This window comes from Dromaius novaehollandiae, chromosome 3 (assembly GCF_036370855.1).
Source record: "Dromaius novaehollandiae isolate bDroNov1 chromosome 3, bDroNov1.hap1, whole genome shotgun sequence".
NCBI lineage: Eukaryota > Metazoa > Chordata > Aves > Casuariiformes > Dromaiidae > Dromaius > Dromaius novaehollandiae.
The window spans coordinates 49,106,013-49,125,195 of NC_088100.1; the positions used below are offsets into that span (position 1 = coordinate 49,106,013).

Consider the following 19,183-nt stretch of genomic DNA (forward strand, 5'->3'; position numbering starts at 1 on the left):
TCCTGACAAAAGTCTCAGCATCTCATTTTGAAATGAAAAGTAAAGAGAAAACAATGAGATTTATACCCTGTTTCCCACAGTTCTAAAGGAGGCAGTTCTGGGATTTGTATTTTTTATAGACACAAATTCATTTTTTCTGAACAGGTGGAATGTTACATTTTTGGTGTGTTCCATACGTAGGTCAAACTTCTCATTACAGTCGCACCAAAATTGCACAGCTTAGTTTTCAAGCCTAGTTCTAAGCTCTCTCTCTGCTGAGACCACTTCAGAGATATGGAACATCTCTCTACAGGAACGAAGACCACTTTGATGAAGGAAATTCTCAATACAGGTCAATGCTAATCTTAACCAGTGAGGATGACCTTAAGGATATATTCCTTTCTTGTAATGGACTTTAGTTCTCCTTCCTTCCTTGTAATCAGAATCAAAACAAGACATATTTAGCTATGCTATATTGTGCTACTTTAATGACTCTTCGTTTTCACTTCATTTGCTTTGACCTCTTGAGACCTTCAGTTTTCTCTTTAACTGATAAAGATCATGTGAGGCTTACTCTCTGAAAAAGCGTACTCCAGGTTACAGTGAGAAATATGCCTGCAGACTGTTTTTTGGAATGAGCCCTTTCTAGTTGGCTGTTCATTGCCCTTAGTAAGATACAGCTCAAACTGCCATTCCTAAAGCTAGTGGGAGCTTTAACAAATTTGTAAGTTTTCCTAGATCCAGCTAAAACAATTGGTTAATGTAACTGATATTTTCAAGAAGAAAGGGGAAACTTTGGTTTGGGACAGTGATAGCATTTGAAGTAGCCTTAGAAAAGACTCATAGCTATACCACTCACCGCTTTTTCAGATGATGAGTGCTTTCAGGGCAGCAATCTTTAACTATATTTAACATAAGCATGATCTACAACAGAATTTGTAAAGCTATATTTTGCTGTATGAAGCAAGAGCTATGCAAATGCTAGAACTCTCTCTCTAGTAAAAGCTAGTTTTGAGCAATTTCTGAATGCAGATCTCAAATATTAACACGCTGTTAGGCTTCAGGGATCAAGGATTTCTCTGCTGGCACATTTTGCAGTGCATAACCATTACTCACTACATGGGAGGTGCATTTTTATCTGCATTTTAGACATACCTACTGCCTACTAAACAGAAAGCAGATACCCAGGAAATACAAACAATATCTAAGGGAAAAAACAGCCTTACCTGGAGATAAAAAGGAAGTAAATTGATAGAATATTTCTGTGTCCTTCTTTTGGCCACTATATCCCACAATACTGCCAACCTCTAACGGAAAAGTCTTGAGATGTGCACCGGTAGCTAGATCATGAAGTTGCAGGACATTCTTCACATCATGCAGATAGCACAAAACCAGGAAGCTGGACCTCACACAAGCAACCCATTCTGCAGAGAGTGGAAGAGAAAAACAAAGCCAATGAAAATATGGTGAAAAAAACCATAAGAAAACAGTCAGATATAAACTGACCCTAAAATTCTTTAGCACCTGTAAGTATGTGCACCAACCCTTCTGAGATCTATCTAATTTAACTCTTAATGCTTGAGAAGACACTTGCCTTCAGAAACAAAAAATGAATCCCAAAGGAAAGGCTGACATTCTTTGGACATGCAGTAATCATGTCTCTTGAAGCTAATTTATGCAAATACAAGCATAAAGAACTACTTAACCTAGGCATTTTTTCATTTTGAGCACTTATGCATCAATACTGTTCTTAAATATCTCATATTTCAATGCGAACACTGCCTAAAACATAGATCTCTGCCAATAATACTTACAGAAATGCATGAAAATGAAAACAGTCACTATAACTTAGACACAAGCTAAACTAGTAAGAACAAAGAGACATGTGATCCTGTATTAAGTGCAGAGCCTAGATGTTATCATCCATTCTGTTTCTACCTATTCAGTAGACCATTCTCGTAAGCAAGCCCTAATGGGTATGAATGACAAAGGGCTGTTCTGAGGTGATACACTCAAGATGCCATTTTCAAAAAGCACTTATTCAAGGAGAAGTTAATGTTGTTTAACAGCATTCTTGAGACTCTAAGGTAGTAGGGACAGGGCACTGCACAGCAAAAGGGAAAAGATGATGCTGCAGAAGTAAAACATCTCTTTTATGCCTGCCCTTTGACAGTCCTGAGCTCCTGCAGAGCTGTGGACCTATGATGTGCAGCTGTGCAGGAATGAAAACTTCTGTTTCACAGTCTTTCACATTCTGAGTAAGTTTGTTCCTCAGAAGAATTGGGGAAAAAAGAAAATCAGAAATGTGAACTTCCTCATGGAATGACAATTTTTTAAATTGTATTTTGGAAAATGTAAACATATGAAAAAAAAGGAAAAAAAAAAGGTCTGGGCTAGCAATTTCTACAAAAATCCCTGTGAGTCTACTGAATACCTCCTTCAGTCCCCATCTTCTAATCCTGTGAAGTGAATAAACTCTTCAGGGCTTCAATTTTCCCCGAATATATCAGGTGATGTATTCCCTCTTGGTTTACAGATTAGATGACACTTGTGCCATTGGCTTTAGACCCTTAGTAACCACATGACAAATCTATTTTTATTCAATCATCCATACAGGAAGATTTAAGAAACTGGTTACCCTACTTTGAAACAGAAGTATTTCAATATCTTCCCAGTTATTAATTTGCAAATCAAATACAAATAGACAAAACATGAGGTTAAAAGTCAAGAAAAATATGAGGAAGGAGGGAAGGACATGGGTTTTTTTGTCTTTGGGACTAGGTGAGGTATAGAAAATTCTTTTCCTTTTTCAACCACAAATGTGTCACTTCTCCCCTAACAAGTCAGATTAGAAACCTCGATTACAGGCAAGGTACCACCCCTGGACAATGCCTTCTCTTACCTACCAGAAGCAAACAACAAATACGTAGACAGAATCAAATGAGCAAGAAAAATCAGGTAGGACTGACTGGGGCACATAGTAATGCCAAAGTAGTGCTGTGACTTAGGGAGTTCAAAATCCCAATACCAGAGGTAAAACACAGAAAATAAAACAGAAGCAAAGCAAAACTGACTAAATTTCAGTTTTACACTATTTTACGTTGTTCACATTTTAACAGTTCTTTCCAGTTTCCTCTAAGCCTTATAAAACCAAACAATCCAAGTTCAAAGAGTTGTACTGTCCACGGTCTTATAAAAAACATCTTTGTGCATTCAGTTTCAAAAACAAAAGTTCAAAGATACATCATGTGCCACCACCATTAAGGATAACAAGCTTTTTCTGAATTGTAGGTCAAAACTCATTAGTCTGTAAAGCTTAGCTTCTTTAACAGTCTCTTTTCCATATACAGTTCAGGTCTGTCATGACCCCCTGGAGCTCAAAGACCTTTGAATCCTAATAGCTCTGTAGAGTCTACCTTCCTTTCAGCTTGTTCCTGAAGGACCAGGGAAATTTAACACTAGTCTGAAATAATTTTTCTTCAGACTTTCCAAGTCCCTCATGTACTTCTAGCCTAAGTCTGGGAATTTTCAAACCAAAGCCATAGACTACCACACTAATTGAATTTTCAACCATGAAGCCATGACTTGAAATAATAAGATACAGTACAACACAACAGCATTTATAGATTAGTAATCACTATGTAATTTTAGCTCTGGAGTGACTGAAATCTCTGAAGTGAGGCTAGAGAACAAAATAAACTTCCTAAGCTTAATTGTTATATCCAATTACATATTTTGAAATACAGAATCATTCCTGGCTGTACATACAAGGAGAATATGCAGTAGTTTAAAATATTTATCACACTGTTGTTGTGCAAATCTGCCAGCATTCACATGTATAATTAATTTACTCATAAAAAATATGAATAAGAAAATAACAACACTAGAGCAACACACCACTTCTGCCTGCAGAACTGTTCTGCAGTAAGAATGAGCTTACACAAACTCAATTTGTATTCTCAGTAATATCTGTAACTAAAATCTCCAATTTTATATTAAAATTTCCTAACACCTAAAGTTTTACAAAATGGATTGGAGATTCTCTCAGAATAACTTCAAAATTATATATAATCTAGAGTTCTACTCTAGTAAAAATACTGCTCGAGAAATCTTTATTTTAAAATTAAGTTGTGATGAGCCTTAATTCCTCACTGATGACTTGATAAGGCATTGCAGTTGAGTGGACACTTTCACTGAAAGTTGAAGCATATATTACTCTTTTCTTAAAAAAGGTTCAATTGTTCAGGTAAGGCTTCTGGCTTATTTAGGGAGTCCTCCTGCTATTGAAGAACTTGCCTAAGAAGCAGCAACATTAACTCTTCATCACCCCTTTGGGGTTGGGATTCATTACTCCCAAATCAGATGCTCTCAGCAAGGTGGAGATGTTTTTAAAACTGCCTATGAGGTTTAGAAGCACAGCTCCCATGGCATACCTGTGTTGTAACTGGTTTTGCTGCATTGCTAACTGCCTCCAAAACATACAGTAATGGAGACTATAAACAAACATGAAAACCAAAATAAAACAAAACATTAAAGAAGACCTAAAGGAAACAGAAGAAAAACTTTACTTTACTTCACTGTAAGAACCAACACTTGTATACACAGCAAGCTAAAACAATGCTAAAATATAAACCAAAACTATTTTTTGACTGCAAGCTACAAACCGAGTTTCTGTTATTCCCGTGCTCTGCACTGAGAGCTGGATGTACTGTTGAGCTTGTTACATTAGCAATTAGCCTCCTTGGTTTTGCTCATGCTTCAAAGAAAGCATCTCACATGCCTCTGTTCTTCCAGGGAACTTTTAGACTGTGTGCTTGGAAAGTTCATGTCAGCTTGAAGCCACCTAACCTTACATGGCTAAAAGTTAAGCCTAGCATCTTCAATACAGGCTCCCTTTAGAGACAATGGGCAGAAATAAGCACCCCTAGGATGAAATTCATTATTTTGGACACCCTGTTCTAGGATACTCTGAGCTGCTTCTCACTAATCTTGCAGACCATTTTTTTAAAAAAAGCTAACCATCTGAGACCTTTCCAATATATAGGGTCAATTTATTTCCAGTTAATATCAAGGAACAGTGCAGTGAATCCCACCTTTTTTCTTCTCTCTCTCATACTCAAGTACACCTATATTCTTCACTCATTCTCCAGCACACTCACACCTATTTGCAATACACATCTGGCAAAGGATTTATTTTACAAATAACAAACACGTAGAAGCTGCCTATTCTAACCCATCCTCTTGGCTCAGGCATCAGAATGATGGACACATCTGGAGACACTGGTAGGTACTGAAAGCAGGTGGGAAGAACTACCCTCTGGCACTGAAGATGACAGTGATACCGACATGACTAGGTTAGGTAGACACAAATTTTCAGCAGAGAAATTACAATTCTTAATAATGCCTAGGAAACTGAGCTCAACTCACTCTCTTCAGGGGAAATGGTCTAGTCCAACCTGTCATAAATTCATCTACTGCTACTTTCCAAAAGCCATTTTACTTTAACAGCTTTCACTACTAGCAAAGGCATGCCACTAACTCTGTTCCCACAGTGCTGCTATTAACCACTTTTCAATCGTTTCAGGAGAGGGAGGTTGAATCCTCACAACAAATATCTGTGCCACTAACCTTAATTACATAAGCCAGTTCTGACCTTTCACTTCTGCAGCAGTAGCTACAGCACACTAAATGTCTAATCGTACAAACATGCTTTGACGTGGTCAGGATGAAATGCTGATGGAGGAAAAAACCATGCCAGGCTAAACAGAAAAGCTATGTAGCTGTAATTCTTCAGAAGAAATAGCCAAGTTACTTCCTGTACAATGTGCTCATGTGTCTACTCAACAAATAATGAATACATTTTAATGGAATATCAAAGCTTCAGCTGAAAGATAGAGCTGGAAGGTCATTTTGGTCTTTTTTTGGTCATCACAGACAGCAACCATGAAGTTCAGCATCTCTGCAGATTAACAGGTGTGCATGCTGATCTCAATTAAAATAACCCACAATCACAACTCAAGGCTATTTATTGGTTGATTTGCAAGTAAAGCATTAGCAATTTACAGAATAAAATGTTAGTCATTTTGAAACGTGAGTACGAGCTGATGAGCTCTCACAACACATAAAAAGACATGTGCCCTTTCTCTGAGACACCATCCTCAGTGACAGCCTACCATGTTTAAGTTAAGGGCAAAACTCCAACCAATTTTAGTAAGTCAAGGATTTCATACCCCTCCTTCCCTCATATTATGAGACATAAAAGTGAGAGAGAGAGTGGAGGGCAAAGCTCTTCTGAAGCTGCAAACATCAGGAATAATGCTTCTTTAAGTAACCAGCAGAACAGGCTTTAATCACCTGCTTTCTGACACAGGTTTTCCACAGTCAGCTGGGTGAACATAGCCACAAAACCCGTATCAGAAGGAGCAGAATAAAACTTTTAGTCGGGGCATGCATCTGGAGAACATCCTCTCCCCTAGTGACTGATGGACTGTATCTGGCTTGGCCAGGCCTCAGAGGATGCTTTTTGTAGCTAGGAAACATGGGAGCTAAGCCACTTTCCAGTTTTGTATTTTCCACAGTGCAAGCTTACCAATCTGGTCTTTTGCACTGCAGCCAATTTCCTCATCTCTACTAGACTTCTGTGCCAGCTGTCTGCACAGGGTAATTTCTTAGGGCTACAAGCAGAAGTATATACAACTGTTCCTCAGAACATTCATGCAACCCTTCATTTACACACTTTGAAAGCAAAACTCCCATTGTATAAAGCTATGGATATTATTAAAGACAAGACAGGCAAATGGAATGCACAAGTCAACTGACAACTGAGATAAACATGAAGGATTACTCACACCCATACACACCCTAGTCATTCACGATCAACAATTTTGTGAATCTGATTCCAGATTTTCTCTCCTGGCTTTGCTACAGTGCCAAAAGATAACTCTACTTATCTCAGAATATGTTTGATGATTATGGGTGTTTAGTATCTTGTCTCCACACTACATTTTCCAGTGTAACCTATATTCAAAAGAATTAAATAAAATCTGAAAGAATGCCTGTGACTTCTTTTTTTTACTACTTTACGCTGCACTTTACATAGGTGTGGACACAACAGTGTCCCAAAATCTGGCTTGAGACTTTACAATTGCAGAAGTGCAGTTAGAAGTCTTTGTTACACTGCTGGAGTGTAACGGCAACTTAGTTGCAATAGCCCCCCTCCCCAAAGTCTTCAGTATTTATGAATTAGCAGGCTGGAAGTATGAAGAGGAAATACTATTTTGCACTTGGATAGCAGATTCTACCTTAGGGAAAGGAAGCACTTTACACCCACTGAGCTTAGGCATGCAGATGTTTGCAAGGCACAGGCATGTTGCCAGCACTGCCCCCGCTCTTTAAACGGTCAAAAGAGATTCAAGGAGTTGTTCAAGGTCATCTTCTGGATGACCTCATCCAGGTCATCTCTGGAACACTCAGGATTACTGCTTATTTCTTAGCGCTTCAGGTAGCACCTCCTTACTCAAGAGACTCATTCTATTTTTCTTTTCATTATCATAACTAGACGCTGAATATACCTGCTACTTCCAAGTTGCCCTGCTCCACAGATATCAGGCACTTTTGGGAGCTCCCCCTCTTCTATACTCTGTTGGGACCATTCTCACACCACACGTCTGGCACCGGTCACCCCCCTGTGCATCTCAGCCAAGCAGACTGTGGTGATCCAGAACACATCTCTCAAATTATTTAACCTTCTAAAGACAGCAGGTTTGTCCTGTGCCTGAGGATTAGGGTCCCAGTGTCCACAACGATCAGGATACATTTTAAGTCTTACAGATGCTTTTTAACTAATTCAGCACACTTAAGTGCAGCTATGCTGCCATTTAAACCACCAGCTCAATGTTAAACATGAATCTCTCCTACAGTTATATTTCAGACTCCCTGAAAATTATAAGTAACACTTTATAAACAAACTCCAGAGGGGGGAAAATGAGTCTCATCACACACCAAAATGTCCTAAGGCCCGCACTTAAACTTCTTCATTTAAAGTAGCTGCCATTTATTTCTTCCTCTTCAGCCCACAGAAGAATTCTAAACTTATCTCAACTCTGTGTGAAGTCCCTGCTGAGAACTATGTAAACCTTAACTTTGCTTAGTGTATGAGGGAGCCTGGTTCAAAGTGAGATCAGAAAAGAACAGCTCTTTACACCTTGTGGTTTTAAGATGAGGTGTGCTTACAACCTCACTGTGGGAATACATTTGTTTTTTTCTCTAAATTTCCTAAACTAGCTTATTTCTAAACAGTTTTGAAGACAAAAAGGTCAAAGCCAGTAACAAAAAGAGTATTTTGAAGACTCTGTGAAACCAAATTACATGCACACTGCCTTCTAGGCACATGAGTTTGTTTAGTTTTTGGTTAGACCACATTAGCCGTGCTATTGCACGCTCCCTGAGAATGCAGTATGATACTTCATGGAATTTCTCCTTTTGCTATTAATGGACACTGGCAGAGTTTCATAATTCTTAATCCTGATTCATAAATAAAATCTATTTCTATATGTGTGTGGTGGCAGCTTTATAAAATTGAATCCAAGATAATACATAGCAAAAAAAGGGCTATGGCTAAAAGGCAGATCACGCAAGAGTAGCAGACTTTTGAGCTGAATATCTGTATATTCCAGTAAAAGGACAAAGAAACATTTGTGACCTAGAGATTGCTGACTACAGTGTTTATAAAGCAATTCCAAATACAGCTAATTACATCTGGATAAGCAGCAATACTCATTTAACCTTTGAATCATTGCAGTCATAGCTTTTGCAGAAGGCGATTCGTTACATTGTCATCTCTAGATCACAAAAAGTCAAATTCACTTGACTGCAAGGCTTTCAAGACAATGAATTATTAACTGCCTTCTACTATAATTATGTCTTTCCAAACCAAATCTTGGAAAGATTAAAACAAGATGACATAATGGCTGGTCTGCCTTCTTTCACTGAGAAAGTCTCCTCTTCAAGAATGAAAGATTCTGACTTCATCAAGTGCAAACTAGTGTTTTATTATTTCATTCAGAGCTACAACCTACTGAGCATGATAAAAACCCCTTTCCTTGGTGCTGTAAGTTGCAAGTATCTGCCACAAAAAAAGCAACTAAACTATTAAAACTTACTTTACTTTAGCATTGATGCGAAGATTTACTTAGTATTCATCTTGTTACAGAGACACTTTCATTTACTCATTTAACCCGATTTTTTAACGTAATTCCAAAAAGCTTAAGAGAGAAGTGGATATGATTGCCTACTCTGGATTCACATTCATATACAGTAAAATCTTGATGATACAAAACAGACACTTGAAAGTCAGTCTGATGGTTTGATATGACAGATTATGTTTGACTTCAAGTGTGTAAGAGCTGAGTGCCTGTTGTGTTTATAGTCTAAAGGCCACTGCCCTCAGTAACCACATTTATCTGAACTTATGATTCTCTAACTGCATCTCTAAATGCTTGTACCATTAAGACTGCCATGTATAATCCATTAAAGGAGCATTTCATGCATTAAAAAGTATCTTACACGTGCACAAACATTAACTCACCATGACTTTGCTTTTAGAATGAAAACAAAATGGAGTTGAGCTAAATATCGCAGTGTAGTGAAGAGCAGAGGTAGCCTTTCTCTAAAATGGAAGAAATATATAGCCAGTGCCCAAAGCTCCTTTGGCTGGCTAGACCACATCCCAGGCAAACTCTCATGTGGTAAACGTATTTCACATTAATAAAGCATGAGAGAAAAAAAATTACACATTTCTGTCCCTTTCCATTTGGACACTCTCCATCTCTAAGTCAACTCTTCAACTCAGTCCCACATTGTATATTGCTGCTCCTAGTAACTTAAACATAGCTTCACAGATAGTCAGCAAATTTGTGCACTATCAGAAATTAGATTTGGAAGCAATCTGTCACAACTATTATTTATTCTCTGCCTAGGACAGGATCACCTTGAATGGATTACTTGAGAAGGTATTCAAGATGAAGATGGCTCCTGATTCAAAGAGTTCACAATCTCAAAATAAAGATTTGTTTCTCACCAAGCTTTGTTTGCTATTTTTGTGATCACCGAAAGTCTTAAAACACTCAAGAGTCCAGATGTTTCCAATGTCCCTACAGCTCTGGGCATGCTCCAGCAATGCCTTATTCTCCCTCACACATCTGCCACCCAGGACAGAATCTGGTCAGTTGGCTTTGAGGCAGCTGCAGGACCTATCATGCGCTATATTACAATAGCTTTGCTCTCCATTTGTGTCATACTGGGGACCGACCTGGTCTAGGTTGTGGCACAAGTGATACAGGTCACACTGAAAAATGCAGAGAGAAATGTATTCTTAAGAATCTTTTGGTGTCTTGGAAAGTGAGATCTCAAGAGGAATTTGAAATAGTAGCCAAACAGATTTGTCTTAGTAGGGAGAGACAGAGAAGTTACTCTATATATACACATACATACACACATATACAGAACTCTACTCCTTCTAAAGAGAAGCTCTTCACAACGAGAAGTAGCAAACAATGAATGAGGGTATTTATACAAAGATGGATTAATGAAAAAGAAATGCACTGTCTTTTTGAATAGCTACAATTATGCTAGTCAGATAAATCACAGTTGTATCTTGCACTGGATGGAGGATACAATACACAAGTATATACAAATGATCTGTCAAATACTTGTACAAAAAGTACCTCAGGAGAGGTTCTTCTATACTATATGAAATTATGTCAAGTACTAAGTTTTAATAGAATTTCTCCCCAAATGATAGTATTAAAAAAAATCCTAAAACTGACCTAAAGCTGAGCCTTAGTTCAGGAAACTTATCACAACATATCTTTATTTTAATTAGCTCAAAATCAAGGATTTATGTTCTGAATTTGCTTTTACAACTAGAAAATTCCATACTCTTGGACTTTCCTGAGGCTTTTAAGAGCTATCTGTTTCTCTAATCCCAGGAATGATGGACAAACCTGTCTCACACTCTGATCTCCATGTTTGCAGCATGCTGCACTATGTTTGCAGCATGCTGCAACATGCTGCCAGGCTTGCTCTTTTCCTTGCTTCTGCTTGCAAAGCCTCACTTGCTGTAATCCCTGAGTGTCTGGCAAACATTCACAGCACTGACATGAAGCAGGAAAATACTTTCCCCTCATTTCCTACAAACAGAGTTAAAACAAGGACAGATTAAGCAATTTTACGAAGGCCACACAGGATGAGAGAGCAAGCTATGGAAATGAAACCTGGATTTCTCAAGTCTCAGGCGAGTCTTCTAATCACGGAACATGCATGTCAAGTCTCAAACATTTCAAACATAGGGAAAAAGTAAGAAGGTCTGTGCAAGACATTCAACAGACTGAAGATTGAGTTTTGGGGGGGGGAAAGAAAAAGAAGAAAAAATCTTTCACTTCAGATATACTCTTACCTAGAACATCTCTTTCATGTTCAGGGATGAGAACTTTCCATTTAGATTCATCTGGGTCACTGAAGTCAATGTTGATTAACCGGTAATTTGGAGCATGGCGGTTTGTCTTGAAAGTGAACACTGTTCCTTCATTGGTGACATATTCATACTCAGCTTCAAAGTTGTCTATCAGCTTCACCCATTGAAGAATTCCTGTCAGATCAAACACACCATAACGTCAATTCCTTATCTCTTGAAACAAAATCTTTTAATGCCTGAGAGCAAAGTTTTCCTGACAATTGCTGTAGGCTCTTTCTCCAACAACTGTGGTGACTAGAAGAGCTGTAACTACAGGAAAGACCTGAATATATACTTAAGCATTAGAGTTGATGAGAAATTTTCCAGATGAATAGGCTGCAGTGGAAAAATGTCAATTCATGGACACGGAAATATAATGGTTTTGAGGAAATTCTAATGAAACACAAGCAGCATACTTACAGAACTAGGCTTAGCTCTCCTCCAGCATTTCTGAAGGGCTGCTGGAAAGCTCAGATATTTGCTACACACATACTTCTGTCACCCCGACTGCCTCAGAGCCAACAACGCCAAGTGCACAAAGTTCTTGGCAACCAACCTCCCAAGCTCCCAGCTCTCCTAGAGATTTCTTGGAATGGGGAGTCACAGCCGAGCCAAAAGACTCCTCACTACAGCTTTCAAGCTCAATGTTACTTATTTATTTTTTAAAACACATTTATTTTTACTTAATGTTTACTTCTTAAGGGAATCCTTCTGGATTTTTTATTTCTGCAAAAGGCAGTTACATTTTCTTTGAGTGGAATGTCTTCCATCCTCCTTGAAAACCCAGATCTTCGCACAGAGCAGCAATGATGCTATTTGAATGAGTACTATAAACTTTAATATCAGGAGTTACTTTGTCAATTCAGAAACAACATTCCCAAAGTGTTATTCTACAGAAGTTTGTCGTCACCAAAGAAGGTCTACAGACAGCTAAAAAGTTAACTTCTAGATTTGTGAAGTATAAAATTCCAGTTTTCCTAGGATCTTTCTAGAACGTTTCACTCAATAACAGAAGCACACTTCTCTCTCAAACACAAATTGGCTAGTACTGACTGAACCTAGAGTTGGGACGGAAAGACTCCAGAACTTTTTATTCACAAATCACTGTTTTGCAACTGATTTGAGGTTAGTAGAAAAAGATGCAAGGCTAAATTAGATATGTGATATGCCTGCTGTATCTACAACCCAACCATCAGCCAAACTCACTATGATAAGTATTATACATTAGCTTGCTAAAAAACCAAAATCCTAATTAATATAAGAAATTTCAGCTTTTACATCTGAATATAACAGCCCACCCTCTGCCTCTTCACTAAAACTAAAGGTCGGGTCTCTGCTTTTAAGTACAAATCAATAAATTGTGCATAATCTGCTTATGAGACTTTATAATGTAATGCCTGCTTTCATAAAACAACGCATCAGCTTATTTTATAACATTAAAAACTGAGCAGAAAAATGGAAGTAGATCATAGCTGAGCTGTAATTGCTGTAAGTAAAAAAAAGAAAAAAAGAGAATAATTGAGGAAGCAGTGAGATAGCTAAGGTCATTTTAAACCCATTAAATGTAATAAGTTAGTCTAGCCAGGCCTAGTATATTCATAAAGCTTGTATCTCTTAATTGCCATTTTGGTTTAAGGAAAAATTCCCTGTCTCTTCATACAAAGTGACAGATTAGCCAATTAAATTCTACTTTTTATACTATCGCAATACAAAATTTCCAGACAATCCCATTAAGTTAGTATCCTGTTTGTGAGAACTGATTTCATATGGAATCTTGATTTTCACTGAGGTCCAAAGTTTTGTTCTTCTTAAGAGATTTCATGCCGAGGACAAATCCTGCTAGGTCTCTCAAGCTGCTCAAAACTCTAATGTTCCATATTCCATTATTTTATCTTACAAAAACAGCTGCATTATTGTGGCATTCTATGGCAAAAACTGTCTTGATGCCCAATAAAACAAAGAAAAAATAGCCTACAATGAACTCTGATATAGAGCAGTGAAACTTTTTTGAGGTCTCAAGTCACATGCTCAAGTGTTTTGGTAAATAAAAATTTAATTGCAGTGTAATACCATTACAGCATTGGAACATTTATATTTTAATACCTGACAGAGTGAAACCATTCTGCTAAGGAAGAATGAGACTTCATAAAAAGGAATCCCAAGACCACTGATTGAAAAACCTTCTTTACGGTAAATGGGCACAATAGCTGTAGCTTGCATGATGACAACATAAGTTGGATTCCATGGAGAAAAAGGACAATAATGTTACATCAGTGATTTACATTTCTGCATTGCCACTCATTCATCCACTCCCAAATGAACAGTCAGTAAACAGTGAGAGGGCTGATATTCTACAGGGATAGACTAAGTTGTCATTACGAAAATCAAGAGCATTCATCATCTAAAAGTGGGTATTATATAGTCCTTTGACGACAAATATTGCAGATGAATTATCTCAAAACTGTTGTCCCACTGAAGTGGTTAATTATTTCAGTATCTGGTCAAAGTCAAGAGCCAATAATGAGGCTATTACAAATAGCTGAAAGGGACAGTAACGTTTGTTACTGTAGAGATTATTTGCTGTTGTTTTTCAGTGAGAGGAAGAAACCCTTTGCAATAAGGTATATATCATACATGGAGGATGTGTCTTCAGGGCTGGTTTCAGCTGAACAAGTTGTGGCCTGTGATTGAAAGGGATATTCCAGTGTTGCCTTAGATTGTTCTGTTTTGCTCTCTCCTTTGGGCCAGGACTAACAACCTGGTGACCAGCACAGCCAGTTCATGACAATGACATGGCTGAAAACTAATCTGGTATTGGTGATAGGGGCTATAGCAATTATTAGCTAGTTGAGTTCCCTCAGCCTGTTTATCACCAGGTCATGCCGGTGCTAAGGAGGGGGCAGGCCCATGCAGCTCTAGCAGACTGGCCTAGGCTAGCAGGGAACCACAACCCTGGGGAGCAGTCGAGCTGTTAGATCAGCTCAGCTGCACAGCCAATCATCCCCAAAGAGTGTTGTCCTTCTTCCTCCCGTTACTCTCAGCCTGCTACTTCTCTTCCCCTCACTGAGCTGTCCCAAAGAATTAAATGACTAAAAAATTGTGCTACCCCCCAAAAAACAAACCAACCCCCTCCCCCCCCGCCCCAGAAAAAACCTCACAGTCTTCTGTTTCACTCCCTGAACCAGCTTACTGCTGGGAAGATGAGTGCCAATACATGCCCAAGGCAGAGAGAGAGAGAGAGAGAGACAGACAGACAGACGAGCAGGAACACTCTTTTTTCATTAGCAATGAGCCATAAAATAAGCTCGACTGCAACAAAACTGCACCTTCCCATTTCTCCCTCTTCCTCCATCACCTTCATGCTTGGTCTAGCATTTGCCTGAGTGAACAGTAAAGCTGATGAGACTAGCTAATCCAGCAGAAAACTAGTCTCTCTACTGTACAGAGTTTGTTTTCTGTGAAATTAGTGAGCGCAATCACCTAACCTTATGGTCAGGGGGGTGAAGATGCTGACTCAAAAAGAGGGGACAGTACTATGCAACCTGAGAGCATGAGAAAATAGAAGGGAGATCTCTCTTTTTCATGGCAGCACTTGCATAGTCTAGCTCTACCTCTTTCATCAAACTGCTCCCTCTAGTACCCAAGAAGCCCAGGGGAATGGGCAAGAGATTTTTTTTTTTATTTTAAATTAAAGACAGCGCATTTCACCAGGAGGGTAGCTTGCTTGAATGAACATAATCTGATGTGAATATAGAAAGACAGAATCTTTGATAAGGTAACTACCAGGAATATGTCTATAATAAGTCTGTCTCAGGGCAAATACATTAAGCATAACTTCTATTTCTTCATGTATATCTTTTATTTACATGTGTGACTACTGAGTACTGTGAAAGATACCTGGGTCAAGCCTTCACATGGCTTGAATTCAGTCTGATTCTACAGTAATTGGATAAATACTCAAATTCATGGCAAAACATGCACGGAGAACCTTAACAGCCTCATTTCTCTGCAGCATATTCTCTAGAGAATGCCTGGGCACACTCTTACAGGAGTTGAATGAGCTCAGTGGAGAGCTATTATCGTAAGTGTCAGCAGAAGAAGAGGATCTTCCAGTTATCAGAGGTAACCAGAAAAGCACTCTAGCATGCACTGAGATACAGGAAAGTGTGCTTGATCATGGAGAATACCACATTATAATATGTACTGAAAGGGAAAAAAAAGATGACTACACACAGTCTAGATAGGAGAACACAAAGCCTCCTGAGTTGCATGTTGCAACACTAAGTCACATACACCAATTCATGGAGGGACCTGAGAGTCGGTGAGATATCAATAAATACGCAGCTGTAGTCAAAAAAGCAGACTCATTACTGAAGTGCATAATGGCTAAAGAAAGCCAGAGCTCAACTGTATGCTTTCTCAAAGACAAATGGACACCTGGAAAAGGTTCTACAGGGATGAATGGGAGACAGCCCCCCTGGAGCTAGACAAGATGCAGAAAATAGAGGTTCTGAATAGACTTAAAAAAAAAAAAAACCCTCATGAAAATACCTTAAGCTTTACCACGGAAAAAAAGATCAATGCACCGTAGCATGATAAAAATATATAAAATGATGGATGACTGGGAGCTGTGGTACTCTGACACAAAGTCTGGCCAAGGATGATGGACCTTTAAGGGCCATGACCTGTGGCCAGTTCTCTGTCCTATGACTAGAAACTCATCATGGGACCAGCACACCCGTTCTTTTCAAATGGCCAGAAGTACATGCACACATTGCATCACATGACTGGAGGGACATTCTCTTGCTGATCAGATACATGATCCAAAGCAAACGTGTGTATCGCATCATATGGTGGGCACATACTCAGTTATTAAAACAAGAGGGAATACAGAGTCTCCGAAACAAGGAATGGACTGTGGACCCCCAGAACAGCTCAGGCAAATCTTCTCACCTCTGAAGAACTTCGGAAAAAATGGCAGGAGGGCCCAGGAACAGGAGGTTAGCTACCCTGATCTAAAGGCAGATGAAGGAGTCTTGTTTCGGTCTCAAACTCAGAACAAACAGCCTTCCAGTAACAGAAAGAACAGTAACTCAAGGAGTTATAAATAAAGATTAAAAAAAAAAAACCTCCAAACCCCCCAACTTTTTATCTAAACTTGTAATTAAAAATGGTCATATAGAGTACAAATGAATTAAAAATCATTTGCTGCAAGAAGTAAAAACATTTTTAGTTTTTGCATTCACATAGTGCTTGTTTGTATTATATTGTGAAGTAAGAAAAGTCTGTAATTCCAAGATGACAAGACAAGAGGAGTGGAGGGTGAAAAACAAGCCAAAACAGGCAGTCAATCCAGTCTTCTTTAAAAGGAATGGGGTGGGGGGGGAAGCGCAGAAGATGGTCTTGATAAAGATTTGTAGGTTTAACCAGCAGCCCTCTGAAAATGTCCATCTTTGAGGAGAGCCACTGAGAAGCTGCATTCGTAGTCCAGACTCCCTTAACCTAAACGCCAGAGCCACTGAACACTCAGATTACATAACCCACATGAGCATGCAATAAGAAAGATTTATTATACAGGGAAAAATCATGAGGTCGAGTACTGCTATACTATAGCTGTAACTAATCCTTTTCTCTGCCAGTCCTTCCACTAAAACACAGTACTGAAGAACTATACATGCCTGTGCCCATATACTTTATGCCAGCCAGTTATCCATCATCAAATAATTGCATTACAATAAGAACCGTAGGTAGAGGATTTATAACCTTTATTTGATGGTCCATAAAGTTCGCTCCACACAACAGAAAATCATAATCATACAGAGCTGACCCTTCTGCAGTGTTCAGGGCAAAAGCAACATACAGTGTACAGACAGAATTTTCAAGCAAACTTATTTATTTATTTATTTATTTAAACCAATACAAGACCAAAAGGGAAATTATGTCAACAAGCAGCACAGATTCAGGCCTCAATCCTGTTCTGACCTCTGAACATAGCAAAACGTTCATTGGTCTGCTGCAGGCTCGCTGTATGATGAGGCAGTTTTGTGGCTGAATGATGACAACTACAGAAGCAGGAAAAACTAATCTGCATGTGATTATAAACAGCAAACTGTGATTGTAGCAGCAAGAATGACCACAGCGAGCCTGCTACTGATCCTTTTTGGGTAAGATAGGATACAGGGGCTGAGAGTCACTGTTCATCAGCTCACAAATGTTCCCAATAATTCCTTTCATACTTCATGTTTCATGGAGAGGCCAGATATGATCCATTTGTGGCAAACAACATATTGACTGTGTTGGCTGGAGAGATGGGGCATACTGATCAGCTAATGGAAATTTTTTCTCTGATGCTATGAAACAAGTTTTTATGGACAAGGTAAAAACACTAAGTTGCCCTTTTTATGTACTCTAGCAGCCAAACGTTATCAGGTAAAGGTATAGACGTTAATCTCCATAAAGTTATATTCCATGCTAAATTTTGCCAGTTATACTTTTTGTATGGCAGTTTCTGTGAAAACACAGGAGTGCTGAGGATGTTCAGATAGTGAACCAAAATGATTAGTTCAGCATGATGGAATAAGCAATCTACTACAAAGAGCTATGGGGAACTTCATTAAGGCATAAGCATTAAATAGGTAAACTTAGTAAGGATCCTTAGTGAGGATCCTAGTTTTTCAACTCTTAGATTTTAATTTGATTTAATTTTTCAGAGAGGCAGTGAAAGATAGGGATATAAAGTGCTTGTCCTTGAATCATAACTGGAGCCTTAAAAAGACTTGGAAAAAAAATTAAACCCAGCCAGTAGTTCTCAGCCTTAACAGCTGAGCTCCCACTTGGCTGCAAATCCGATTTTCTAAATTGAAATAATTTTGATAGCGGTTCGTCAGTTACTCGGAATTCAATTTGCCTTTCATCCAAAACACCAAAATTTGCTGGATCTTTGCAGTTAGGAAGATTTTTGAACAGACTGAAAACACAAATTAAAACAAAAATCCCTCTACATCTAATCTGCTAATAGAAAAGTGAGTTTTAAAATAGAGTTTAAGTTTAATAAGTAGAGTTTGATAAGTACAGTGAGTTTTTTAAATACAGTGAGTTTTGGTTTTGCTATTCCAGATTTTTATTGTAACTTCCAGCATGGGTATCTACGTGCAAAACTAAGTTTAGAACAAGTGGTTTTTACATATGTTTTATATTAGAGTTATGACACATCCACTTTCTAAATTTGAATAATCAATCATTTGGTGTTACCAGACTTGGAGACAGAAGAAAGAAAAACGGTGTTTTAGTAAAATACTTTGCTACTGACAGATTAATCAACATATACATCTAGACAATAGCACATCTTAGTAACATGTAAGAGGACAGTAACTTCAGCCTCAAATTTTCAGTTCCAAAAGCAGGACATTGCAAAAGAGCCTTATAAAAGCATCAGTTCTAACTGATTTACTTTCATTTTCCATGTTTTCCCTATTCATTTTAGAGAGGTATAAGTTTTATTGAAGATTTTAGAAATAACTGTGTGTCCATGTTAGGTCTCACATCCTGTAAAGATAAAAATCTTATTTTTAATAAAATCATTATATTATTTCCATCTTACCTCACTGCTTTTTTAAGGTAAATTTTATAGTGTCTTTATCTACTCTCTGAGTTCTGGATTTCTTTTCATCTTTATTGCCAGAAGGAAAACAA

General features: G+C 38.3%; 1 protein-coding gene across 1 annotated transcript in view; it reads right to left on the minus strand.

The window, feature by feature from the left end:
- Nucleotides 1–19,183, minus strand: part of PREP (prolyl endopeptidase) — a 118,578-nt gene that overhangs the window by 46,668 nt on the left and 52,727 nt on the right. Inside the window, exons 8-9 of the mRNA XM_026119906.2 lie at nt 11,435–11,626; nt 1,206–1,403 (exon numbers count right to left, since the gene is read on the minus strand). Coding sequence (XP_025975691.1) covers nt 1,206–1,403; nt 11,435–11,626 — 390 coding nt within the window. The remainder of the gene's footprint in view (nt 1–1,205; nt 1,404–11,434; nt 11,627–19,183) is intronic.